Source organism: Caretta caretta, chromosome 14, assembly GCF_965140235.1.
Source record: "Caretta caretta isolate rCarCar2 chromosome 14, rCarCar1.hap1, whole genome shotgun sequence".
Classification (NCBI taxonomy): Eukaryota; Metazoa; Chordata; order Testudines; family Cheloniidae; genus Caretta; species Caretta caretta.
The window spans coordinates 38,606,674-38,630,930 of NC_134219.1; the positions used below are offsets into that span (position 1 = coordinate 38,606,674).

Consider the following 24,257-nt stretch of genomic DNA (forward strand, 5'->3'; position numbering starts at 1 on the left):
TCCCCAAACCCTACACCCTCTTTCCTGGGGAAGGCTTGATAAAAACCCTCACCAATTTGCATCAGTGAACACAGACCCAAACGCTTGGATCTTAAGAACAATGAAAAAGCAATCAGGTTCGTAAAAGAAGAATTTTAATAGAAGAAAAAGTAAAAGAATCACCTCTGTAAAATCAGGATGGTAAATACCTTACAGGGTAATCAGATTCAAAACATAGAGAATCCCTCTAGGCAAAACCTTAAGTTCCAAAAAGACACAAAAACAGGAATATACATTCCATTCAGCACAGCTTATTTTCTCAGCCATTTAAACAAAACAGACTCTAACGCATATCTAGCTAGATTCCTTACTAAATTCTAAGACTCCATTCCTTTTCTGTTTCTGGCAAAACCAACACACAGACAGAGAGAGCCTTTGTTTCTGGCCCCTCCAGCTTTGAAAGTATCTTGTCTCCTCATTGGTCATTTTGGTCAGGTGCCAGCGAGGTTATCCTAGCTTCTTAACCCTTTTCAGGTGAAAGGGTTTTTCCTCTGGGAGGGATTTTAAAGATGTTTACCCTTCCCTTTATATTTATGACACCCAGGTTCTCTGAATAATGAAACAAATAACAATACTAATGGTTAGAAACAGAAAAAAATTATATTTGACCTGCATAACCTGTGAGTTCTACTCTGGCATTTGACTCCTGGACTCCATGGCTCTTGCGTATCAAGGATCCAGTATCTCACCTGCAAGAATTCACTCCCTGGCTGCTGGCACTTCCCCTCTAGCTCACTGATCATGTCATTTAGACAGGAAAGCTCCTCCAAGAGTTTGGCAATGTTCTCATCCCTTCTCTTCTCAATCTCCTTGTCCAGCTCTTCCAGCCGGGCCAGCAGGAGTCGCTCTTGTTCCTCCAGGAACTGCCACAGCTCCTCAAATTCAGACAGAATCTTCAGCGTCTCGGTTTCTACCTGCTCCTGTAACGAGGAAGGGAACGGGCAGGGCAGGGCCCACAGAGTGAGTCACCTGGAGCCAGATCTTCAGCTGGTTTAATTTCATGAGTGTCAAGGCAGCTCTGCCAATTCAGGCCAGCTCCAGATGAGACCCTGGGTGCTCAATGGGGGTGGGGGACGGAGGGGGTATTTTATTGCAACCTTAAATAGTGCTTGAGGGAAACTTTCCCATAAAAACATAAGAATAGCCAGATTGGGTCAGACCAAAGGTCCATCTAGCTCAGTATCCTGTCTTCCAACAGTGGCCAGTGCCAGGTGCCCCAGAGGAAATGAATAGAACAGGGGATCATCAAGTGATCCATCCCCTGTCGCCCATTCCCAGCTTCTGGCAAACAGAGGTGAGGGGCACCATCCCTGCCCATCCTGGCTAAGAGCCATTGATGGACTGTCCTCCAGGAACTTTTCTAGTTCCCAGTATTGTTTGGGGGAAGATTTTCCTACAGTTCCCTGCTTGCTGTAATCTGACTGGTGTGTCTATGTGCCTGACACGAGAGAGTCTGTGACCTTCCAGGTATGTCCCTAAAAGAGCAGATAAGACAGGACCCTGAGGTTATGTCCACACAGCAAAGAAAAACCTGCAGCTGACCTGTGCCAGCTGACTCGGGCTCGTGGGGCTCGGGCTGCAGCATAGGCACCGAATCCGTGGGTGCTCAATACCCACCAGCAGCCCCGTCGATCAGCTCCTCCTCTCACCCAGCGCCTCTCATGCACCAGTGATCAGTGGCATGCAGGACACGCTGGGGCGGGATGGGGGAGGTGGAACGAGGGTGAGGTGCACTCGGGGCAGTGGGTGGAACAGGGCAGAGCCTTGGGGGAACGGATGAAGTGAGGGCGGGGCATTGGGCAGAGCGGGGGTCAAGCACCCCCGGGGAAACCACAAAGTCAGCGCCACTGGGCTGCAGGGCTGTTTCATTGCTTCGTTGTTTCATTCAATGTTGGGTGTTCAACTTTTTTTCCCTTCTTTGGATAGCGGCGTAGGGAGAATCCAGTCCCTACAAACTATAACCCAGCTTCACGGATATGACTGTATTTGTTTAAATGCTTTGCACCTGATTTAACTCAAAAGGAGAAAATGATTCCACAACCATGCATAGTTGGCCACCAGGTTTGTCTCCTCCAATTCATTGGATTGTTTTACTGGTTACTGATGTTACAATCTTGGACCTCTGTATAGTCCTTAGCCCCCTGGTCTCTGAGACATCCCCATGTTTGGGAACCAAGAAGTGAGTGATTCCCGTGTCAGGAATAAAAGGAGTGACACAGACAAAGGAAAAGCATGGCCATTGTTCAGCAAAACACTGAAACACATGCTTTCATTAGATCAGTGGTCTCCAACCTTTTTACGCACAAGATCGCTTTTTGAATTTAAGATCAACCCAGGATCTACCCAGCCCCTTCCCCGAGGCCCCATGCTGCTCACTCCATTCCCCCTCCCTCCGTCGCTCGCTCTCCCCCGCCCTCACTCACTTTCACCGGGCTGGGGCAGAGGGCTGGAGTTCTGGGCTGGGGCTGAGGGGTTTGGAGTGTGGGAGGAGGCTCTAGGTTGAGCCTGGATTAGGGGGTTGGGGTGCAGGAAGAGGTGCAAGGTGGCTCCCAGTCAGCAGCATACCGGGTCTAAGGGAGACTCCCTGCCTGCCCTGGCCCCATACCACTCTGGGAAGCAGCTGGCATGTCTCTGTGGCCTGTGGCAGGGGGAGGGGGGGTAGAGGGGCAGGCGACTTCTTGCGCTGCCGATGGCCCCCCACCCCCCCCGTGCCAACTCCGCAGCTCCCATTGGCCGGGAACTGCTTCGCTTCACATGTGTGGGTCCCCACCACTCCCTGGGGGTGTGCTAAGGTGACCAGATGTCCCAATTTTATAGGGACAGTCCCGATTTTGGGGTCTTTTTCTTACAGAGGCTCCTATTACTCTCCACCCCCGTCCTGATTTTTCACACTTGCTGTCTGGTCAACCTAGGGTGCACATGTGTGGGTCCCAGCTGCTTCCTGCCCCCCTTATTGAAGCAGGTGTGCAGGGTGACTGCCCTGGGAACTGCAGGGCACCAGTGGACATGGGGCCAGCTGCAGACAGGGGCGTGGGGCAGGGCTAGCTGTAAGCAGGGGGTGCAGGGCTGGCTGCAGGCAGGGCAGGGGGTGCGGAGCTGGCTGCAGGCAGGAGGGTGCAGGCTTGGCTGGAGGCAAGGGGGTGTGGGGCTGGCTGGAAACAGGGCAGGGGCTGACTGGAGGTAGGGGCTGGCTGCAGGCAGGGTAGGGGGGTGCGGGGCTGGCTGGAGACAGGGAGTGTGGGGCTGGCTGGCTTCGGGCAGGGCTGCAGGGGGGTGCAGCAGGGGTTGGCTGGAGAAGGGGGGTGTGGGGCTAGCTAGCTTCGGGCAGTGGGGTGTGTGCGGCAGGGGTTCGCTGCAGACAGGGCAGGCGGTGCGGCAGGGGCTGGCTGTGGGCAGGAGGTGCGGGGGTGGTTAGAGGTAGGAGCTGCCTGTGGGCAGAGGGTGCAGGGGTGGCTGGAGGCAGGGGCTGGCTGCGGGCAGGGCAGAGGGTGCGGGGGTGGCTGGAGGCAGGGGCTGGCTGCGGGCAGGACAGGAGGTGCGGGGGTGGCTGGAGGCAGGGGCTGGCTGCGGGCAGGGCAGCGGGTGCGGGGGTGGCTGGAGGCAGGCGCTGGCTACGGGCAGGGCAGGGGGTGCGGGGGTGGCTGGAGGCAGGGGCTGGCTGCGGGCAGGGCAGGGGGTGCGGGGGTGGCTGGAGGCAGGGGCTGGCTGCGGGCAGGACAGGGGGTGCGGGGGTGGCTGGAGGCAGGGGCTGGCTGCGGGCAGGGTGGGGGGTGCGGGGGTGGCTGGAGGCAGGGGCTGGCTGCGGTCAGGGCGGGGGGTGAGGAGGTGGCTGGAGGCAGGGGCTGGCTGCGGGCAGGGCAGGGGGTTCGGGGGTGGCTGGAGGCAGGGGCTGGCTGCGGGCAGGACAGGGGGTGCGGGGGTGGCTGGAGGCAGGGGCTGGCTGCGGGCAGGGCAGGGGGTGCGGGGGTGGCTGGACGCAGGGGCTGGCAGTGGGCAGGGCGGGGGGTGCGGGGGTGGCTGGAGGCAGGGGCTGGCTGCGGGCAGGGCGGGGGGTGCGGGGGTGGCTGGAGGCAGGGGCTGGCTGCGGTCAGGGCGGGGGTGCGGGGGTGGCTGGAGGCAGGGGCTGGCTGCGGGCAGGGCGAGGGTGCGGGGGTGGCTGGAGGCAGGGGCTGGCTGCGGGCAGGGCGGGGGGTGCGGGGGTGGCTGGAGGCAGGGCCTCGCTGCGGGCATGGCAGGGGGTGCGGGGGTGGCTGGAGGCAGGGGCTGGCTGCGGTCAGGGCAGGGGGTGCGGGGGTGGCTGGAGGCAGAGGCTGGCTGCGGGCAGGGCAGGGGGTGCGGGGGTGGCTGGAGGCAGGGCGGGGGGTGCGGGAGTGGTTAGAGGTAGGAGCTCCCTGTGGGCAGAGGGTGCAGGGGTGGCTGGAGGCAGGGGCTGGCTGCGGGCAGGGCGGGGGGTGCGGGGGTGGCTGGAGGCAGGGGCTCACTGCGGGCAGGGCGGGGGGTGCAGGGGTGGCTGGAGGCAGGGGCTGGCTGCGGGCAGGGCAGGGGGTGAGTGGGTGGCTGCAGGCAGGGGCTGGCTGCGGGCAGGGCAGGGGGTGCGGGGGTGGCTGGAGGCAGGCGCTGGCTGCGGGCAGGGCGGGGGGTGCGGGGGTGGCTGGAGGCAGGGGCTGGCTGCGGGCAGGGCAGGGGGTGCGGGGGTGGCTGGAGGCAGGGGCTGGCTGCGGGCAGGGCGGGGGGTGCGGGGGTGGCTGGAGGCAGGGGCTGGCTGCGGGCAGGGCGGGGGGTGCGGGGGTGGCTGGAGGCAGGCGCTGGCTACGGGCAGGGCAGGGGGTGCGGGGGTGGCTGGAGGCAGGGGCTGGCTGCGGACAGGGCAGGGGGTGCGGGGGTGGCTGGAGGAAGGCGCTGGCTGCGGGCAGGGCAGAGGGTGCGGGGGTGGCTGGAGGCAGGCGCTGGCTGCGGGCAGGGTGGGGTGTGCGGGGGTGGCTGGAGGCAGGGGCTGGCTGCGGGCAGGGCAGGGGGTGAGGGGGTGGCTGGAGGCAGGGGCTGGCTGCTCGCAGGGCAGGGGGTGCGGGGGTGGCTGGCGGCAGGGGCTGGCTGTGGGCAGGGCGGGGGGTGCGGGGGTGGCTGGAGGCAGGGGCTGGCTGCGGGCAGGGCGGGGGGTGCGGGGGTGGCTGGAGGCAGGGGCTGGCTGCGGGCAGGGCGGGGGGTGCGGGGGTGGCTGGAGGCAGGGGCTGGCTGCGGGCAGGGCGGGGGGTGCGGGGGTGGCTGGAGGCAGGGGCTGGCTGCGGGCAGGGCGGGGGTGAGGGGGTGGCTGGAGGCAGGGGCTGGCTGCGGGCAGGGCGGGGGGTGCGGGGGTGGCTGGAGGCAGGGGCTGGCTGCTGGCAGGGCAGGGGGTGCGGGGGTGGCTGGAGGCAGGGCGGAGGGTGCGGGGGTGCTTAGAGGTAGGAGCTGCCTGTGGGCAGAGGGTGCAGGGGTGGCTGGAGGCAGGGGCTGGCTGCGGGCAGGGCAGGGCGTGCGTGGGTGGCTGGAGGCAGGGGCTGGCTGCGGGCAGGGCGGGGGGTGCGGGGGTGGCTGGAGGCAGGAGCTGGCTGCGGGCAGGGCGGGGGGTGCGGGGGTGGCTGGAGGCAGGGGCTGGCTGCAGGCAGGGCGGGGGGTGCGGGGGTGGCTGGAGGCAGGGGCTGCCTGCGGGCAGGGCGGGGAGTGTGGGGGTGGCTGGAGGCAGGGGCTGGCTGCGGGCAGGGCGGGGGGTGCGGGGGTGGCTGGAGGCAGGGGCTGGCTGCTCGCAGGGCAGGGGGTGCGGGGGTGGCTGGAGGCAGGGGCTGGCTGCGGGCAGGGCGGGGGGTGCGGGGGTGGCTGGAGGCAGGGGCTGGCTGCGGGCAGGGCAGGGGGTGCGGGGGTGGCTGGAGGCAGGGGCTGGCTGCGGGCAGGACAGGGGGTGCGGGGGTGGCTGGAGGCAGGGGCTCGCTGCGGGCAGGGTGGGGGGTGCGGGGGTGGCTGGAGGCAGGGGCTGGCTGCGGTCAGGGCGGGGGGTGAGGAGGTGGCTGGAGGCAGGGGCTGGCTGCGGGCAGGGCATGGGGTTCGGGGGTGGCTGGAGGCAGGGGCTGGCTGTGGGCAGGGCAGGGGGTGCGGGGGTGGCTGGAGGCAGGGGCTGGCTGCGGGCAGGGCAGGGGGTGCGGGGGTGGCTGGAGGCAGGCGCTAGCTACGGGCAGGGCAGGGGGTGAGGGGGTGGCTGGAGGCAGGGGCTGGCTGCGGGCAGGGCAGGGGGAGCGGGGGTGGCTGGAGGCAGGGGCTGGCTGCGGGCAGGACAGGGGGTGCGGGGGTGGCTGGAGGCAGGGGCTGGCTGCGGGCAGGGCAGGGGGTGCGGGGGTGGCTTGACGCAGGGGCTGGCTGTGGGCAGGACAGGGGGTGCGGGGGTGGCTGGAGGCAGGGGCTGGCTGCGGGCAGGGCGGGGGGTGCGGGGGTGGCTGGAGGCAGGGGCTGGCTGCGGGCAGGGCGGGGGGTGCGGGGGTGGCTGGAGGCAGGGGCTGGCTGCGGGCAGGGCAGGGGGTGCGGGGGTGGCTGGACGCAGGGGCTGGCAGTGGACAGGGCGGGGGGTGCGGGGGTGGCTGGAGGCAGGGGCTGGCTGCGGGCAGGGCAGGGGGTGCGGGGGTGGCTGGAGGCAGGGGCTGGCTGCGGGCAGGGCGGGGGGTGCGGGGGTGGCTGGAGGCAGGGGCTGGCTGCGGGCAGGGCGGGGGGTGCGGGGGTGGCTGGAGGCAGGGGCTTGCTGCGGGCAGGGCGGGGGGTGCGGGGGTGGCTGGAGGCAGGCGCTGGCTGCGGGCAGGGCAGGGGGTGAGTGGGTGGCTGGAGGCAGGGGCTGGCTGCGGGCAGGGCAGGGGGTGCGGGGGTGGCTGGAGGCAGGCGCTGGCTACGGGCAGGGCAGGGGGTGCGGGGGTGGCTGGAGGCAGGGGCTGGCTGCGGGCAGGGCAGGGGGTGCGGGGGTGGCTGGAGGAAGGCGCTGGCTGCGGGCAGGGCAGAGGGTTCGGGGGTGGCTGGAGGCAGGCGCTGGCTGCGGGCAGGGCGGGGTGTGCGGGGGTGGCTGGAGGCAGGGGCTGGCTGCGGGCAGGGCAGGGGGTGCGGGGGTGGCTGGAGGCAGGGGCTGGCTGCGGGCAGGGCAGGGGGTGCGGGGCTGGCTGGAGGCAGGGGCTGGCTGCGGTCAGGGCAGCGGGTGCGGGGGTGGCTGGAGGCAGGGGCTGGCTGCGGTCAGGGCGGGGGGTGCGGGGGTGGCTGGAGGCAGGGGCTGGATTCGGGCAGGGCAGGGGGAGCGGGGTTGGCTGGAGGCAGGGGATGGCTGCGGGCAGGGCAGGGGGTGCGGGGGTGGCTGGAGGCAGGGGCTGGCTGCGGACAGGGCAGGGGGTGCGGGGGTGGCTGGAGGAAGGCGCTGGCTGCGGGCAGGGCAGAGGGTGCGGGGGTGGCTGGAGGCAGGCGCTGGCTGCGGGCAGGGCGGGGTGTGCGGGGGTGGCTGGAGGCAGGGGCTGGCTGCGGGCAGGGCAGGGGGTGAGGGGGTGGCTGGAGGCAGGGGCTGGCTGCTCGCAGGGCAGGGGGTGCGGGGGTGGCTGGCGGCAGGGGCTGGCTGCGGGCAGGGCGGGGGGTGCGGGGGTGGCTGGAGGCAGGGGCTGGCTGCGGGCAGGGCAGGGGGTGCGGGGGTGGCTGGAGGCAGGGGCTGGCTGCGGGCAGGGCGGGGGGTGCGGGGGTGGCTGGAGGCAGGGGCTGGCTGCGGGCAGGGCGGGGGGTGCGGGGGTGGCTGGAGGCAGGGGCTGGCTGCGGGCAGGGCGGGGGTGAGGGGGTGGCTGGAGGCAGGGGCTGCCTGCGGGCAGGGCGGGGGGTGCGGGGGTGGCTGGAGGCAGGGGCTGGCTGCTGGCAGGGCAGGGGGTGCGGGGGTGGCTGGAGGCAGGGCGGAGGGTGCGGGGGTGCTTAGAGGTAGGAGCTGCCTGTGGGCAGAGGGTGCAGGGGTGGCTGGAGGCAGGGGCTGGCTGCGGGCAGGGCAGGGCGTGCGTGGGTGGCTGGAGGCAGGGGCTGGCTGCGGGCAGGGCGGGGGGTGCGGGGGTGGCTGGAGGCAGGAGCTGGCTGCGGGCAGGGCGGGGGGTGCGGGGGTGGCTGGAGGCAGGGGCTGGCTGCAGGCAGGGCGGGGGGTGAGGGGGTGGCTGGAGGCAGGGGCTGCCTGCGGGCAGGGCGGGGAGTGTGGGGGTGGCTGGAGGCAGGGGCTGGCTGCGGGCAGGGCGGGGGGTGCGGGGGTGGCTGGAGGCAGGGGCTGGCTGCTCGCAGGGCAGGGGGTGCGGGGGTGGCTGGAGGCAGGGGCTGGCTGCGGGCAGGGCGGGGGGTGCGGGGGTGGCTGGAGGCAGGGGCTGGCTGCGGGCAGGGCAGGGGGTGCGGGGGTGGCTGGAGGCAGGGGCTGGCTGCGGGCAGGGCAGGGGGTGCGGGGCTGGCTGGAGGCAGGGGCTGGCTGCGGTCAGGGCAGCGGGTGCGGGGGTGGCTGGAGGCAGGGGCTGGCTGCGGTCAGGGCGGGGGGTGCGGGGGTGGCTGGAGGCAGGGGCTGGATTCGGGCAGGGCAGGGGGAGCGGGGTTGGCTGGAGGCAGGGGATGGCTGCGGGCAGGGCAGGGGGTGCGGGGGTGGCTGGAGGCAGGGGCTGGCTGCGGACAGGGCAGGGGGTGCGGGGGTGGCTGGAGGAAGGCGCTGGCTGCGGGCAGGGCAGAGGGTGCGGGGGTGGCTGGAGGCAGGCGCTGGCTGCGGGCAGGGCGGGGTGTGCGGGGGTGGCTGGAGGCAGGGGCTGGCTGCGGGCAGGGCAGGGGGTGAGGGGGTGGCTGGAGGCAGGGGCTGGCTGCTCGCAGGGCAGGGGGTGCGGGGGTGGCTGGCGGCAGGGGCTGGCTGCGGGCAGGGCGGGGGGTGCGGGGGTGGCTGGAGGCAGGGGCTGGCTGCGGGCAGGGCAGGGGGTGCGGGGGTGGCTGGAGGCAGGGGCTGGCTGCGGGCAGGGCGGGGGGTGCGGGGGTGGCTGGAGGCAGGGGCTGGCTGCGGGCAGGGCGGGGGGTGCGGGGGTGGCTGGAGGCAGGGGCTGGCTGCGGGCAGGGCGGGGGTGAGGGGGTGGCTGGAGGCAGGGGCTGGCTGCGGGCAGGGCGGGGGGTGCGGGGGTGGCTGGAGGCAGGGGCTGGCTGCTGGCAGGGCAGGGGGTGCGGGGGTGGCTGGAGGCAGGGCGGAGGGTGCGGGGGTGCTTAGAGGTAGGAGCTGCCTGTGGGCAGAGGGTGCAGGGGTGGCTGGAGGCAGGGGCTGGCTGCGGGCAGGGCAGGGCGTGCGTGGGTGGCTGGAGGCAGGGGCTGGCTGCGGGCAGGGCGGGGGGTGCGGGGGTGGCTGGAGGCAGGAGCTGGCTGCGGGCAGGGCGGGGGGTGCGGGGGTGGCTGGAGGCAGGGGCTGGCTGCAGGCAGGGCGGGGGGTGCGGGGGTGGCTGGAGGCAGGGGCTGCCTGCGGGCAGGGCGGGGAGTGTGGGGGTGGCTGGAGGCAGGGGCTGGCTGCGGGCAGGGCGGGGGGTGCGGGGGTGGCTGGAGGCAGGGGCTGGCTGCTCGCAGGGCAGGGGGTGCGGGGGTGGCTGGAGGCAGGGGCTGGCTGCGGGCAGGGCGGGGGGTGCGGGGGTGGCTGGAGGCAGGGGCTGGCTGCGGGCAGGGCAGGGGGTGCGGGGGTGGCTGGAGGCAGGGGCTGGCTGCGGGCAGGACAGGGGGTGCGGGGGTGGCTGGAGGCAGGGGCTCGCTGCGGGCAGGGTGGGGGGTGCGGGGGTGGCTGGAGGCAGGGGCTGGCTGCGGTCAGGGCGGGGGGTGAGGAGGTGGCTGGAGGCAGGGGCTGGCTGCGGGCAGGGCATGGGGTTCGGGGGTGGCTGGAGGCAGGGGCTGGCTGTGGGCAGGGCAGGGGGTGCGGGGATGGCTGGAGGCAGGGGCTGGCTGCGGGCAGGGCAGGGGGTGCGGGGGTGGCTGGAGGCAGGCGCTAGCTACGGGCAGGGCAGGGGGTGAGGGGGTGGCTGGAGGCAGGGGCTGGCTGCGGGCAGGGCAGGGGGAGCGGGGGTGGCTGGAGGCAGGGGCTGGCTGCGGGCAGGACAGGGGGTGCGGGGGTGGCTGGAGGCAGGGGCTGGCTGCGGGCAGGGCAGGGGGTGCGGGGGTGGCTTGACGCAGGGGCTGGCTGTGGGCAGGACAGGGGGTGCGGGGGTGGCTGGAGGCAGGGGCTGGCTGCGGGCAGGGCGGGGGGTGCGGGGGTGGCTGGAGGCAGGGGCTGGCTGCGGGCAGGGCGGGGGGTGCGGGGGTGGCTGGAGGCAGGGGCTGGCTGCGGGCAGGGCAGGGGGTGCGGGGGTGGCTGGACGCAGGGGCTGGCAGTGGACAGGGCGGGGGGTGCGGGGGTGGCTGGAGGCAGGGGCTGGCTGCGGGCAGGGCAGGGGGTGCGGGGGTGGCTGGAGGCAGGGGCTGGCTGCGGGCAGGGCGGGGGGTGCGGGGGTGGCTGGAGGCAGGGGCTGGCTGCGGGCAGGGCGGGGGGTGCGGGGGTGGCTGGAGGCAGGGGCTCGCTGCGGGCAGGGCGGGGGGTGCGGGGGTGGCTGGAGGCAGGCGCTGGCTGCGGGCAGGGCAGGGGGTGAGTGGGTGGCTGGAGGCAGGGGCTGGCTGCGGGCAGGGCAGGGGGTGCGGGGGTGGCTGGAGGCAGGCGCTGGCTACGGGCAGGGCAGGGGGTGCGGGGGTGGCTGGAGGCAGGGGCTGGCTGCGGGCAGGGCAGGGGGTGCGGGGGTGGCTGGAGGAAGGCGCTGGCTGCGGGCAGGGCAGAGGGTTCGGGGGTGGCTGGAGGCAGGCGCTGGCTGCGGGCAGGGCGGGGTGTGCGGGGGTGGCTGGAGGCAGGGGCTGGCTGCGGGCAGGGCAGGGGGTGCGGGGGTGGCTGGAGGCAGGGGCTGGCTGCGGGCAGGGCAGGGGGTGCGGGGCTGGCTGGAGGCAGGGGCTGGCTGCGGTCAGGGCAGCGGGTGCGGGGGTGGCTGGAGGCAGGGGCTGGCTGCGGTCAGGGCGGGGGGTGCGGGGGTGGCTGGAGGCAGGGGCTGGATTCGGGCAGGGCAGGGGGAGCGGGGTTGGCTGGAGGCAGGGGATGGCTGCGGGCAGGGCAGGGGGTGAGGGGGTGGCTGGAGGCAGGGGCTGGCTGCTCGCAGGGCAGGGGGTGCGGGGGTGGCTGGAGGCAGGGGCTGGCTGCGGGCAGGGCAGGGGGTGCGGGGGTGGCTGGAGGCAGGGGCTGGCTGCGGGCAGGGCAGGGGGTGCGGGGGTGGCTGGAGGCAGGGCGGGGGGTGCGGGGGTGGTTAGAGGTAGGAGCTGCCTGTGGGCAGAGGGTGCAGGGGTGGCTGGAGGCAGGGGCTGGCTGCGGGCAGGGCAGGAGGTGAGGGGGTGGCTGGAGGCAGGGGCTGGCTGCGGGCAGGGCGGGGGGTGCGGGGGTGGCTGGAGGCAGGGGCTGGCTGCGGGCAGGGCAGGGGCTGCGGGGGTGGCTGGAGGCAGGGGCTGGCTGCGGGCAGGGCGGGGGGTGCGGGGGTGGCTGGAGGCAGGGGCTGGCTGCGGGCAGGGCGGGGGGTGCGGGGGTGGCTGGAGGCAGGGGCTGGCTGCCGGCAGGGCGGGGGGTGCGGGGGTGGCTGGAGGCAGGGGCTGGCTGCGGGCAGGGCGGGGGGTGCGGGGGTGGCTGGAGGCAGGGGCTGGCTGCGGGCAGGGCGGGGGGTGCGGGGGTGGCTGGAGGCAGGGGCTGGCTGCGGGCAGGGCGGGGGGTGCGGGGGTGGCTGGAGGCAGGGGCTGGCTGCGGGCAGGGCGGAGGGTGCGGGGGTGGCTGGAGGCAGGCGCTGGCTGCGGCAGGGCGGGGGGTGCGGGGGTGGCTGGAGGCAGGGGCTGGCTGCGGGCAGGGCGGGGGGTGCGGGGGTGGCTGGAGGCAGGGGCTGGCTGCGGGCAGGGCGGGGGCTGCGGGGGTGGCTGGAGGCAGGGGCTGGCTGCGGGCAGGGCGGGGGGTGCGGGGGTGGCTGGAGGCAGGCGCTGGCTGCGGCAGGGCGGGGGGTGCGGGGGTGGCTGGAGGCAGGGGCTGGCTGCGGGCAGGACGGGGGGTGCGGGGGTGGCTGGAGGCAGGGGCTGGCTGCGGGCAGGGCAGGGGGTGCGGGGGTGGCTGGAGGCAGGGGCTGGCTGCGGGCAGGGCGGGGGTGCGGGGGTGGCTGGAGGCAGGGGCTGGCTGCGGGCAGGGCGGGGGCTGCGGGGGTGGCTGGAGGCAGGGGCTGGCTGCGGGCAGGGCGGGGGGTGCGGGGGTGGCTGGAGGCAGGGGCTGGCTGCGGGCAGGGCGGGGGGTGCGGGGGTGGCTGGAGGCAGGGGCTGGCTGCGGGCAGGGCGGGGGGTGCGGGGGTGGCTGGAGGCAGGGGCTGGCTGCGGGCAGGGCGGGGGGTGCGGGGGTGGCTGGAGGCAGGGGCTGGCTGCGGGCAGGACAGAGGGTGCGGGGGTGGCTGGAGGCAGGGCTGGCTGCGGGCAGGGCGGGGGGTGCGGGGGTGGCTGGAGGCAGGGGCTGGCTGCGGGCAGGGCAGGGGGTGCGGGGGTGTCTGGAGGCAGGGCGGGGGGTGCGGGGGTGGTTAGAGGTAGGAGCTGCCTGTGGGCAGAGGGTGCAGGGGTGGCTGGAGGCAGGGGCTGGCTGCGGGCAGGGCAGGAGGTGAGGGGGTGGCTGGAGGCAGGGGCTGGCTGCGGGCAGGGCGGGGGGTGCGGGGGTGGCTGGAGGCAGGGGCTGGCTGCGGGCAGGGCAGGGGCTGCGGGGGTGGCTGGAGGCAGGGGCTGGCTGCGGGCAGGGCGGGGGGTGCGGGGGTGGCTGGAGGCAGGGGCTGGCTGCGGGCAGGGCGGGGGGTGCGGGGGTGGCTGGAGGCAGGGGCTGGCTGCCGGCAGGGCGGGGGGTGCGGGGCTGGCTGGAGGCAGGGGCTGGCTGCGGGCAGGGCGGGGGGTGCGGGGGTGGCTGGAGGCAGGGGCTGGCTGCGGGCAGGGCGGGGGGTGCGGGGGTGGCTGGAGGAAGGGGCTGGCTGCGGGCAGGGCGGGGGGTGCGGGGGTGGCTGGAGGCAGGGGCTGGCTGCGGGCAGGGCGGGGGGTGCGGGGGTGGCTGGAGGCAGGCGCTGGCTGCGGCAGGGCGGGGGGTGCGGGGGTGGCTGGAGGCAGGGGCTGGCTGCGGGCAGGGCGGGGGGTGCGGGGGTGGCTGGAGGCAGGGGCTGGCTGCGGGCAGGGCAGGTGCTGCGGGGGGTGGCGGGAGGCAGGGGCTGGCTGCGGGCAGGGCGGGGGGTGCGGGGGTGGCCGGAGGCAGGGGCTGGCTGCGGGCAGGGCGGGGGGTGCGGGGGTGGCTGGAGGCAGGGGCTGGCTGCGGGCAGGGCGGGGGGTGCGGGGGTGGCTGGAGGCAGGGGCTGGCTGCGGGCAGGGCAGGGGGTGCGGGGGTGGCTGTAGGCAGGGCGGGGGGTGCGGGGGTGGTTAGAGGTAGGAGCTGCCTGTGGGCAGAGGGTGCAGGGGTGGCTGGAGGCAGGGGCTGGCTGCGGGCAGGGCAGGAGGTGAGGGGCTGGCTGGAGGCAGGGGCTGGCTGCGGGCAGGGCGGGGGGTGCGGGGGTGGCTGGAGGCAGGGGCTGGCTGCGGGCAGGGCAGGGGGTGCGGGGGTGGCTGGAGGCAGGGGCTGGCTGCGGGCAGGGCGGGGGGTGCGGGGGTGGCTGGAGGCAGGGGCTGGCTGCGGGCAGGGCGGGGGGTGCGGGGGTGGCTGGAGGCAGGGGCTGGCTGCGGGCAGGGCGGGGGGTGCGGGGGTGGCTGGAGGCAGGGGCTGGCTGCGGGCAGGGCAGGGGGTGCGGGGGTGGCTGGAGGCAGGGGCTGGCTGCGGGCAGGGCGGGGGGTGCGGGGGTGGCTGGAGGCAGGGGCTGGCTGCGGGCAGGGCGGGGGCTGCGGGGGTGGCTGGAGGCAGGGGCTGGCTGCGGGCAGGGCGGGGGGTGCGGGGGTGGCTGGAGGCAGGGGCTGGCTGCGGGCAGGGCGGGAGGTGCGGGGGTGGCTGGAGGCAGGGGCTGGCTGCGGGCAGGGCGGGGGTGAGGGGGTGGCTGGAGGCAGGGGCTGGCTGCGGGCAGGGCGGGGGGTGCGGGGGTGGCTGGAGGCAGGGGCTGGCTGCTGGCAGGGCAGGGGGTGCGGGGGTGGCTGGAGGCAGGGCGGAGGGTGCGGGGGTGCTTAGAGGTAGGAGCTGCCTGTGGGCAGAGGGTGCAGGGGTGGCTGGAGGCAGGGGCTGGCTGCGGGCAGGGCAGGGCGTGCGTGGGTGGCTGGAGGCAGGGGCTGGCTGCGGGCAGGGCGGGGGGTGCGGGGGTGGCTGGAGGCAGGAGCTGGCTGCGGGCAGGGCGGGGGGTGCGGGGGTGGCTGGAGGCAGGGGCTGGCTGCAGGCAGGGCGGGGGGTGCGGGGGTGGCTGGAGGCAGGGGCTGGCTGCAGGCAGGGCGGGGGGTGCGGGGGTGGCTGGAGGCAGGGGCTGCCTGCGGGCAGGGCGGGGAGTGTGGGGGTGGCTGGAGGCAGGGGCTGGCTGCGGGCAGGGCGGGGGGTGCGGGGGTGGCTGGAGGCAGGGGCTGGCTGCTCGCAGGGCAGGGGGTGCGGGGGTGGCTGGAGGCAGGGGCTGGCTGCGGGCAGGGCGGGGGGTGCGGGGGTGGCTGGAGGCAGGGGCTGGCTGCGGGCAGGGCAGGGGGTGCGGGGGTGGCTGGAGGCAGGGGCTGGCTGCGGGCAGGACAGGGGGTGCGGGGGTGGCTGGAGGCAGGGGCTCGCTGCGGGCAGGGTGGGGGGTGCGGGGGTGGCAGGAGGCAGGGGCTGGCTGCGGTCAGGGCGGGGGGTGAGGAGGTGGCTGGAGGCAGGGGCTGGCTGCGGGCAGGGCATGGGGTTCGGGGGTGGCTGGAGGCAGGGGCTGGCTGTGGGCAGGGCAGGGGGTGCGGGGGTGGCTGGAGGCAGGGGCTGGCTGCGGGCAGGGCAGGGGGTGCGGGGGTGGCTGGAGGCAGGCGCTAGCTACGGGCAGGGCAGGGGGTGAGGGGGTGGCTGGAGGCAGGGGCTGGCTGCGGGCAGGGCAGGGGGAGCGGGGGTGGCTGGAGGCAGGGGCTGGCTGCGGGCAGGACAGGGGGTGCGGGGGTGGCTGGAGGCAGGGGCTGGCTGCGGGCAGGGCAGGGGGTGCGGGGGTGGCTTGACGCAGGGGCTGGCTGTGGGCAGGACAGGGGGTGCGGGGGTGGCTGGAGGCAGGGGCTGGCTGCGGGCAGGGCGGGGGGTGCGGGGGTGGCTGGAGGCAGGGGCTGGCTGCGGGCAGGGCGGGGGGTGCGGGGGTGGCTGGAGGCAGGGGCTGGCTGCGGGCAGGGCAGGGGGTGCGGGGGTGGCTGGACGCAGGGGCTGGCAGTGGACAGGGCGGGGGGTGCGGGGGTGGCTGGAGGCAGGGGCTGGCTGCGGGCAGGGCAGGGGGTGCGGGGGTGGCTGGAGGCAGGGGCTGGCTGCGGGCAGGGCGGGGGGTGCGGGGGTGGCTGGAGGCAGGGGCTGGCTGCGGGCAGGGCGGGGGGTGCGGGGGTGGCTGGAGGCAGGGGCTCGCTGCGGGCAGGGCGGGGGGTGCGGGGGTGGCTGGAGGCAGGCGCTGGCTGCGGGCAGGGCAGGGGGTGAGTGGGTGGCTGGAGGCAGGGGCTGGCTGCGGGCAGGGCAGGGGGTGCGGGGGTGGCTGGAGGCAGGCGCTGGCTACGGGCAGGGCAGGGGGTGCGGGGGTGGCTGGAGGCAGGGGCTGGCTGCGGGCAGGGCAGGGGGTGCGGGGGTGGCTGGAGGAAGGCGCTGGCTGCGGGCAGGGCAGAGGGTTCGGGGGTGGCTGGAGGCAGGCGCTGGCTGCGGGCAGGGCGGGGTGTGCGGGGGTGGCTGGAGGCAGGGGCTGGCTGCGGGCAGGGCAGGGGGTGCGGGGGTGGCTGGAGGCAGGGGCTGGCTGCGGGCAGAGCAGGGGGTGCGGGGCTGGCTGGAGGCAGGGGCTGGCTGCGGTCAGGGCAGCGGGTGCGGGGGTGGCTGGAGGCAGGGGCTGGCTGCGGTCAGGGCGGGGGGTGCGGGGGTGGCTGGAGGCAGGGGCTGGATTCGGGCAGGGCAGGGGGAGCGGGGTTGGCTGGAGGCAGGGGATGGCTGCGGGCAGGGCAGGGGGTGCGGGGGTGGCTGGAGGCAGGGGCTGGCTGCGGACAGGGCAGGGGGTGCGGGGGTGGCTGGAGGAAGGCGCTGGCTGCGGGCAGGGCAGAGGGTGCGGGGGTGGCTGGAGGCAGGCGCTGGCTGCGGGCAGGGCGGGGTGTGCGGGGGTGGCTGGAGGCAGGGGCTGGCTGCGGGCAGGGCAGGGGGTGAGGGGGTGGCTGGAGGCAGGGGCTGGCTGCTCGCAGGGCAGGGGGTGCGGGGGTGGCTGGCGGCAGGGGCTGGCTGCGGGCAGGGCGGGGGGTGCGGGGGTGGCTGGAGGCAGGGGCTGGCTGCGGGCAGGGCGGGGGGTGCGGGGGTGGCTGGAGGCAGGGGCTGGCTGCGGGCAGGGCGGGGGGTGCGGGGGTGGCTGGAGGCAGGGGCTGGCTGCGGGCAGGGCGGGGGGTGCGGGGGTGGCTGGAGGCAGGGGCTGGCTGCGGGCAGGGCGGGGGTGAGGGGGTGGCTGGAGGCAGGGGCTGGCTGCGGGCAGGGCGGGGGGTGCGGGGGTGGCTGGAGGCAGGGGCTGGCTGCTGGCAGGGCAGGGGGTGCGGGGGTGGCTGGAGGCAGGGCGGAGGGTGCGGGGGTGCTTAGAGGTAGGAGCTGCCTGTGGGCAGAGGGTGCAGGGGTGGCTGGAGGCAGGGGCTGGCTGCGGGCAGGGCAGGGCGTGCGTGGGTGGCTGGAGGCAGGGGCTGGCTGCGGGCAGGGCGGGGGGTGCGGGGGTGGCTGGAGGCAGGAGCTGGCTGCGGGCAGGGCGGGGGGTGCGGGGGTGGCTGGAGGCAGGGGCTGGCTGCAGGCAGGGCGGGGGGTGCGGGGGTGGCTGGAGGCAGGGGCTGCCTGCGGGCAGGGCGGGGAGTGTGGGGGTGGCTGGAGGCAGGGGCTGGCTGCGGGCAGGGCGGGGGGTGCGGGGGTGGCTGGAGGCAGGGGCTGGCTGCTCGCAGGGCAGGGGGTGCGGGGGTGGCTGGAGGCAGGGGCTGGCTGCGGGCAGGGCGGGGGGTGCGGGGGTGGCTGGAGGCAGGGGCTGGCTGCGGGCAGGGCAGGGGGTGCGGGGGTGGCTGGAGGCAGGGGCTGGCTGCGGGCAGGACAGGGGGTGCGGGGGTGGCTGGAGGCAGGGGCTCGCTGCGGGCAGGGTGGGGGGTGCGGGGGTGGCTGGAGGCAGGGGCTGGCTGCGGTCAGGGCGGGGGGTGAGGAGGTGGCTGGAGGCAGGGGCTGGCTGCGGGCAGGGCATGGGGTTCGGGGGTGGCTGGAGGCAGGGGCTGGCTGTGGGCAGGGCAGGGGGTGCGGGGGTGGCTGGAGGCAGGGGCTGGCTGCGGGCAGGGCAGGGGGTGCGGGGGTGGCTGGAGGCAGGCGCTAGCTACGGGCAGGGCAGGGGGTGAGGGGGTGGCTGGAGGCAGGGGCTGGCTGCGGGCAGGGCAGGGGGAGCGGGGGTGGCTGGAGGCAGGGGCTGGCTGCGGGCAGGACAGGGGGTGCGGGGGTGGCTGGAGGCAGGGGCTGGCTGCGGGCAGGGCAGGGGGTGCGGGGGTGGCTTGACGCAGGGGCTGGCTGTGGGCAGGACAGGGGGTGCGGGGGTGGCTGGAGGCAGGGGCTGGCTGCGGGCAGGGCGGGGGGTGCGGGGGTGGCTGGAGGCAGGGGCTGGCTGCGGGCAGGGCAGGGGGTGCGGGGGTGGCTGGACGCAGGGGCTGGCAGTGGACAGGGCGGGGGGTGCGGGGGTGGCTGGAGGCAGGGGCTGGCTGCGGGCAGGGCAGGGGGTGCGGGGGTGGCTGGAGGCAGGGGCTGGCTGCGGGCAGGGCGGGGGGTGCGGGGGTGGCTGGAGGCAGGGGCTGGCTGCGGGCAGGGCGGGGGGTGCGGGGGTGGCTGGAGGCAGGGGCTCGCTGCGGGCAGGGCGGGGGGTGCGGGGGTGGCTGGAGGCAGGCGCTGGCTGCGGGCAGGGCAGGGGGTGAGTGGGTGGCTGGAGGCAGGGGCTGGGTGCGGGCAGGGCAGGGGGTGCGGGGGTGGCTGGAGGCAGGCGCTGGCTACGGGCAGGGCAGGGGGTGCGGGGGTGGCTGGAGGCAGGGGCTGGCTGCGGGCAGGGCAGGGGGTGCGGGGGTGGCTGGAGGAAGGCGCTGGCTGCGGGCAGGGCAGAGGGTTCGGGGGTGGCTGGAGGCAGGCGCTGGCTGCGGGCAGGGCGGGGTGTGCGGGGGTGGCTGGAGGCAGGGGCTGGCTGCGGGCAGGGCAGGGGGTGCGGGGGTGGCTGGAGGCAGGGGCTGGCTGCGGGCAGGGCAGGGGGTGCGGGGCTGGCTGGAGGCAGGGGCTGGCTGCGGTCAGGGCAGCGGGTGCGGGGGTGGCTGGAGGCAGGGGCTGGCTGCGGTCAGGGCGGGGGGTGCGGGGGTGGCTGGAGGCAGGGGCTGGATTCGGGCAGGGCAGGGGGAGCGGGGTTGGCTGGAGGCAGGGGATGGCTGCGGGCAGGGCAGGGGGTGAGGGGGTGGCTGGAGGCAGGGGCTGGCTGCTCGCAGGGCAGGGGGTGCGGGGGTGGCTGGAGGCAGGGGCTGGCTGCGGGCAGGGCAGGGGGTGCGGGGGTGGCTGGAGGCAGGGGCTGGCTGCGGGCAGGGCAGGGGGTGCGGGGGTGGCTGGAGGCAGGGCGGGGGGTGCGGGGGTGGTTAGAGGTAGGAGCTGCCTGTGGGCAGAGGGTGCAGGGGTGGCTGGAGGCAGGGGCTGGCTGCGGGCAGGGCAGGAGGTGAGGGGGTGGCTGGAGGCAGGGGCTGGCTGCGGGCAGGGCGGGGGGTGCGGGGGTGGCTGGAGGCAGGGGCTGGCTGCGGGCAGGGCAGGGGCTGCGGGGGTGGCTGGAGGCAGGGGCTGGCTGCGGGCAGGGCGGGGGGTGCGGGGGTGGCTGGAGGCAGGGGCTGGCTGCGGGCAGGGCGGGGGGTGCGGGGGTGGCTGGAGGCAGGGGCTGGCTGCCGGCAGGGCGGGGGGTGCGGGGGTGGCTGGAGGCAGGGGCTGGCTGCGGGCAGGGCGGGGGGTGCGGGGGTGGCTGGAGGCAGGGGCTGGCTGCGGGCAGGGCGGGGGGTGCGGGGGTGGCTGGAGGCAGGGGCTGGCTGCGGGCAGGGCGGGGGGTACGGGGGTGGCTGGAGGCAGGGGCTGGCTGCGGGCAGGGCGGAGGGTGCGGGGGTGGCTGGAGGCAGGCGCTGGCTGCGGCAGGGCGGGGGGTGCGGGGGTGGCTGGAGGCAGGGGCTGGCTGCGGGCAGGGCGGGGGGTGCGGGGGTGGCTGGAGGCAGGGGCTGGCTGCGGGCAGGGCGGGGGCTGCGGGGGTGGCTGGAGGCAGGGGCTGGCTGCGGGCAGGGCGGGGGGTGCGGGGGTGGCTGGAGGCAGGCGCTGGCTGCGGCAGGGCGGGGGGTGCGGGGGTGGCTGGAGGCAGGGGCTGGCTGCGGGCAGGACGGGGGGTGCGGGGGTGGCTGGAGGCAGGGGCTGGCTGCGGGCAGGGCAGGGGGTGCGGGGGTGGCTGGAGGCAGGGGCTGGCTGCGGGCAGGGCGGGGGTGCGGGGGTGGCTGGAGGCAGGGGCTGGCTGCGGGCAGGGCGGGGGCTGCGGGGGTGGCTGGAGGCAGGGGCTGGCTGCGGGCAGGGCGGGGGGTGCGGGGGTGGCTGGAGGCAGGGGCTGGCTGCGGGCAGGGCGGGGGGTGCGGGGGTGGCTGGAGGCAGGGGCTGGCTGCGGGCAGGGCGGGGGGTGCGGGGGTGGCTGGAGGCAGGGGCTGGCTGCGGGCAGGGCGGGGGGTGCGGGGGTGGCTGGAGGCAGGGGCTGGCTGCGGGCAGGACAGAGGGTGCGGGGGTGGCTGGAGGCAGGGCTGGCTGCGGGCAGGGCGGGGGGTGCGGGGGTGGCTGGAGGCAGGGGCTGGCTGCGGGCAGGGCAGGGGGTGCGGGGGTGTCTGGAGGCAGGGCGGGGGGTGCGGGGGTGGTTAGAGGTAGGAGCTGCCTGTGGGCAGAGGGTGCAGGGGTGGCTGGAGGCAGGGGCTGGCTGCGGGCAGGGCAGGAGGTGAGGGGGTGGCTGGAGGCAGGGGCTGGCTGCGGGCAGGGCGGGGGGTGCGGGGGTGGCTGGAGGCAGGGGCTGGCTGCGGGCAGGGCAGGGGCTGCGGGGGTGGCTGGAGGCAGGGGCTGGCTGCGGGCAGGGCGGGGGGTGCGGGGGTGGCTGGAGGCAGGGGCTGGCTGCCGGCAGGGCGGGGGGTGCGGGGGTGGCTGGAGGCAGGGGCTGGCTGCGGGCAGGGCGGGGGGTGCGGGGGTGGCTGGAGGCAGGGGCTGGCTGCGGGCAGGGCGGGGGGTGCGGGGGTGGCTGGAGGAAGGGGCTGGCTGCGGGCAGGGCGGGGGGTGCGGGGGTGGCTGGAGGCAGGGGCTGGCTGCGGGCAGGGCGGGGGGTGCGGGGGTGGCTGGAGGCAGGCGCTGGCTGCGGCAGGGCGGGGGGTGCGGGGGTGGCTGGAGGCAGGGGCTGGCTGCGGGCAGGGCGGGGGGTGCGGGGGTGGCTGGAGGCAGGGGCTGGCTGCGGGCAGGGCAGGTGCTGCGGGGGTGGCGGGAGGCAGGGGCTGGCTGCGGGCAGGGCGGGGGGTGCGGGGGTGGCCGGAGGCAGGGGCTGGCTGCGGGCAGGGCGGGGGGTGCGGGGGTGGCTGGAGGCAGGGGCTGGCTGCGGGCAGGGCGGGGGGTGCGGGGGTGGCTGGAGGCAGGGGCTGGCTGCGGGCAGGGCAGGGGGTGCGGGGGTGGCTGTAGGCAGGGCGGGGGGTGCGGGGGTGGTTAGAGGTAGGAGCTGCCTGTGGGCAGAGGGTGCAGGGGTGGCTGGAGGCAGGGGCTGGCTGCGGGCAGGGCAGGAGGTGAGGGGCTGGCTGGAGGCAGGGGCTGGCTGCGGGCAGGGCGGGGGGTGCGGGGGTGGCTGGAGGCAGGGGCTGGCTGCGGGCAGGGCAGGGGGTGCGGGGGTGGCTGGAGGCAGGGGCTGGCTGCGGGCAGGGCGGGGGGTGCGGGGGTGGCTGGAGGCAGGGGCTGGCTGCGGGCAGGGCGGGGGGTGCGGGGGTGGCTGGAGGCAGGGGCTGGCTGCGGGCAGGGCGGGGGGTGCGGGGGTGGCTGGAGGCAGGGGCTGGCTGCGGGCAGGGCGGGGGGTGCGGGGGTGGCTGGAGGCAGGGGCTGGCTGCGGGCAGGGCGGGGGGTGCGGGGGTGGCTGGAGGCAGGGGCTGGCTGCGGGCAGGGCGGGGGCTGCGGGGGTGGCTGGAGGCAGGGGCTGGCTGCGGGCAGGGCGGGGGGTGCGGGGGTGGCTGGAGGCAGGGGCTGGCTGCGGGCAGGGCGGGGGGTGCGGGGGTGGCTGGAGGCAGGGGCTGGCTGCGGGCAGGGCGGGGGCTGCGGGGGTGGCTGGAGGCAGGGGCTGGCTGCGGGCAGGGCGGGGGGTGCGGGGGTGGCTGGAGGCAGGCGCTGGCTGCGGGCAGGGCGGGGGGTGCGGGGGTGGCTGGAGGCAGGGGCTGGCTGCGGGCAGGGCGGGGGGTGCGGGGGTGGCTGGAGGCAGGGGCTGGCTGCGGCAGGGCGGGGGCTGCGGGGGTGGCTGGAGGCAGGGGCTGGCTGCGGGCAGGGCGGGGGGTGCGGGGGTGGCTGGAGGCAGGGGCTGGCTGCGGGCAGGGCAGGTGCTGCGGGGGTGGCGGGAGGCAGGGGCTGGCTGCGGGCAGGGCGGGGGGTGCGGGGGTGGCCGGAGGCAGGGGCTGGCTGCGGGCAGGGCGGGGGGTGCGGGGGTGGCTGGAGGCAGGGGCTGGCTGCGGGCAGGGCGGGGGGTGCGGGGGTGGCTGGAGGCAGGGGCTGGCTGCGGGCAGGGCAGGGGGTGCGGGGGTGGCTGTAGGCAGGGCGGGGGGTGCGGGGGTGGTTAGAGGTAGGAGCTGCCTGTGGGCAGAGGGTGCAGGGGTGGCTGGAGGCAGGGGCTGGCTGCGGGCAGGGCAGGAGGTGAGGGGCTGGCTGGAGGCAGGGGCTGGCTGCGGGCAGGGCGGGGGGTGCGGGGGTGGCTGGAGGCAGGGGCTGGCTGCGGGCAGGGCAGGGGGTGCGGGGGTGGCTGGAGGCAGGGGCTGGCTGCGGGCAGGGCGGGGGGTGCGGGGGTGGCTGGAGGCAGGGGCTGGCTGCGGGCAGGGCGGGGGGTGCGGGGGTGGCTGGAGGCAGGGGCTGGCTGCGGGCAGGGCGGGGGGTGCGGGGGTGGCTGGAGGCAGGGGCTGGCTGCGGGCAGGGCGGGGGGTGCGGGGGTGGCTGGAGGCAGGGGCTGGCTGCGGGCAGGGCGGGGGGTGCGGGGGTGGCTGGAGGCAGGGGCTGGCTGCGGGCAGGGCGGGGGCTGCGGGGGTGGCTGGAGGCAGGGGCTGGCTGCGGGCAGGGCGGGGGGTGCGGGGGTGGCTGGAGGCAGGCGCTGGCTGCGGGCAGGGCGGGGGGTGCGGGGGTGGCTGGAGGCAGGGGCTGGCTGCGGGCAGGGCGGGGGGTGCGGGGGTGGCTGGAGGCAGGGGCTGGCTGCGGGCAGGGCGGGGGCTGCGGGGGTGGCTGGAGGCAGGGGCTGGCTGCGGGCAGGGCGGGGGGTGCGGGGGTGGCTGGAGGCAGGGGCTGGCTGCGGGCAGGGCGGGGGGTGCGGGGGTGGCTGGAGGCAGGGGCTGGCTGCGGGCAGGGCGGGGGGTGCGGGGATGGCTGGAGGCAGGCGCTGGCTGCGGGCAGGGCGGGGGGTGCGGGGGTGGCTGGAGGCAGGGGCTGGCTGCGGGCAGGGCGGGGGGTGCGGGGGTGGCTGGAGGCAGGGGCTGGCTGCGGGCAGGGCGGCGGGTGCGGGGGTGGCTGGAGGCAGGGGCTGGCTGCGGGCAGGGCGGCGGGTGCGGGGGTGGCTGGAGGCAGGGGCTGGCTGCGGGCAGGGCGGGGGGTGCGGGGGTGGCTGGAGGCAGGGGCTGGCTGCGGGCAGGGCGGGGGCTGCGGGGGTGGCTGGAGGCAGGGGCTGGCTGCGGGCAGGGCGGGGGGTGCGGGGGTGGCTGGAGGCAGGGGCTGGCTGCGGGCAGGGCGGGGGGTGCTCGTGGGGAGAGCAGCAGGACGCAGCCCAGGCCCAGCAGAGCAGCCGGGGACGCACCAGACAGCATCTGGAGCCCCAGGGCCAGGGGTCGGGGGAGCGGCAGCATCAGCAACAGGGCTCGTGCCCAGGGCCAGGCAGCAGCCCACATGGCTCCCGCAGCGCAGCGCCCCCGGTGGCCGGAGGAGGGATTGCATCACTTCCCGGCTGGAGCCCATCAAACCCTCAGCGGCCCCTGCAGGGAAGCGGGTTCACAACCGGTTCTAAAAACTGCTTCAAAATTTAACAACCACTTTGCGCGAACCGGTGCGAACCGGCTCCAGCTCACCACTGGGCTTGATCCTCCTCGCAGAACAGTTTCAGGGTCTCCTGGTGTTTCTCACACACTCGCTCGCCTCCTGAGCCTTTGGCTGCCTGGAAACTCAGCCGCTTGGCTATTTCGATCATTTTCGCCAGCTCCCTGTTGGGCCTGAAGTTTCTCTGCTGGGCGGTTTCTCTGCACTGAGGGCAGGAGAAGTTGGGCTCCGACTCCTCCCAGTAGTCGGTGATGCAGGCCCGGCAGAAGTTGTGGCCGCAGTGGATAGACACCGGGTCTTTGAAATACTCCAGACAGATGGCACAAGAAGCTTCATCCTGGAGACTCTGTACAGGGCTCTCTGCAGCCATGGCTCCCAGCGGGGGAAAGTGACAGGTTTCATTTCACTTTCCTGCCTTTAGACTGCAGCCACAATTGGGTGTTTCTTCACTTAGGGTCTTTCTCATTGGCTGAGCTGGGGGGAAGCCTGTTTGATTTTCAGCCCCTGGAGACTGTGCAGAGAAACGCAAAGCTCTCTGTGAAGGGACCGATATTAAATTCCCCCAGGCAAAGAACAGTGCTGAACTGGGGGGAAGGTGATAAATCTCTGTTTCTTTTGGAGGAAAAACCCTGAGAGAACACTGTAGCTTTTTCAAAATTAAATACATAAAATAGCCATTTAAACCTCATGACATATAAGCCCATTGGAGGTTTCT

General features: G+C 75.4%; 1 protein-coding gene across 1 annotated transcript; it reads right to left on the reverse strand.

Annotated features, from left to right (window-relative positions):
* Nucleotides 1–194: 194 nt before the first annotated feature.
* On the reverse strand, nt 195–23,976 carry LOC142068936 (zinc finger protein RFP-like). Its single transcript, XM_075119052.1, has 2 exons — nt 23,575–23,976; nt 195–959 (listed from the first exon to the last, which is right to left on the reverse strand). Exons 1-2 carry the CDS (start codon nt 23,910–23,912, stop codon nt 950–952), a joined length of 348 nt encoding a protein of 115 aa, XP_074975153.1. The 5' UTR covers nt 23,913–23,976; the 3' UTR covers nt 195–949.
* Nucleotides 23,977–24,257: the final 281 nt, after the last annotated feature.

Bases quoted from the DNA above. Each gene is read 5' to 3' on its own strand.
- LOC142068936 (XM_075119052.1), bottom strand. From the start codon at position 23,912: ATGGCTGCAGAGAGCCCTGTACAGAGTCTCCAGGATGAAGCTTCTTGT.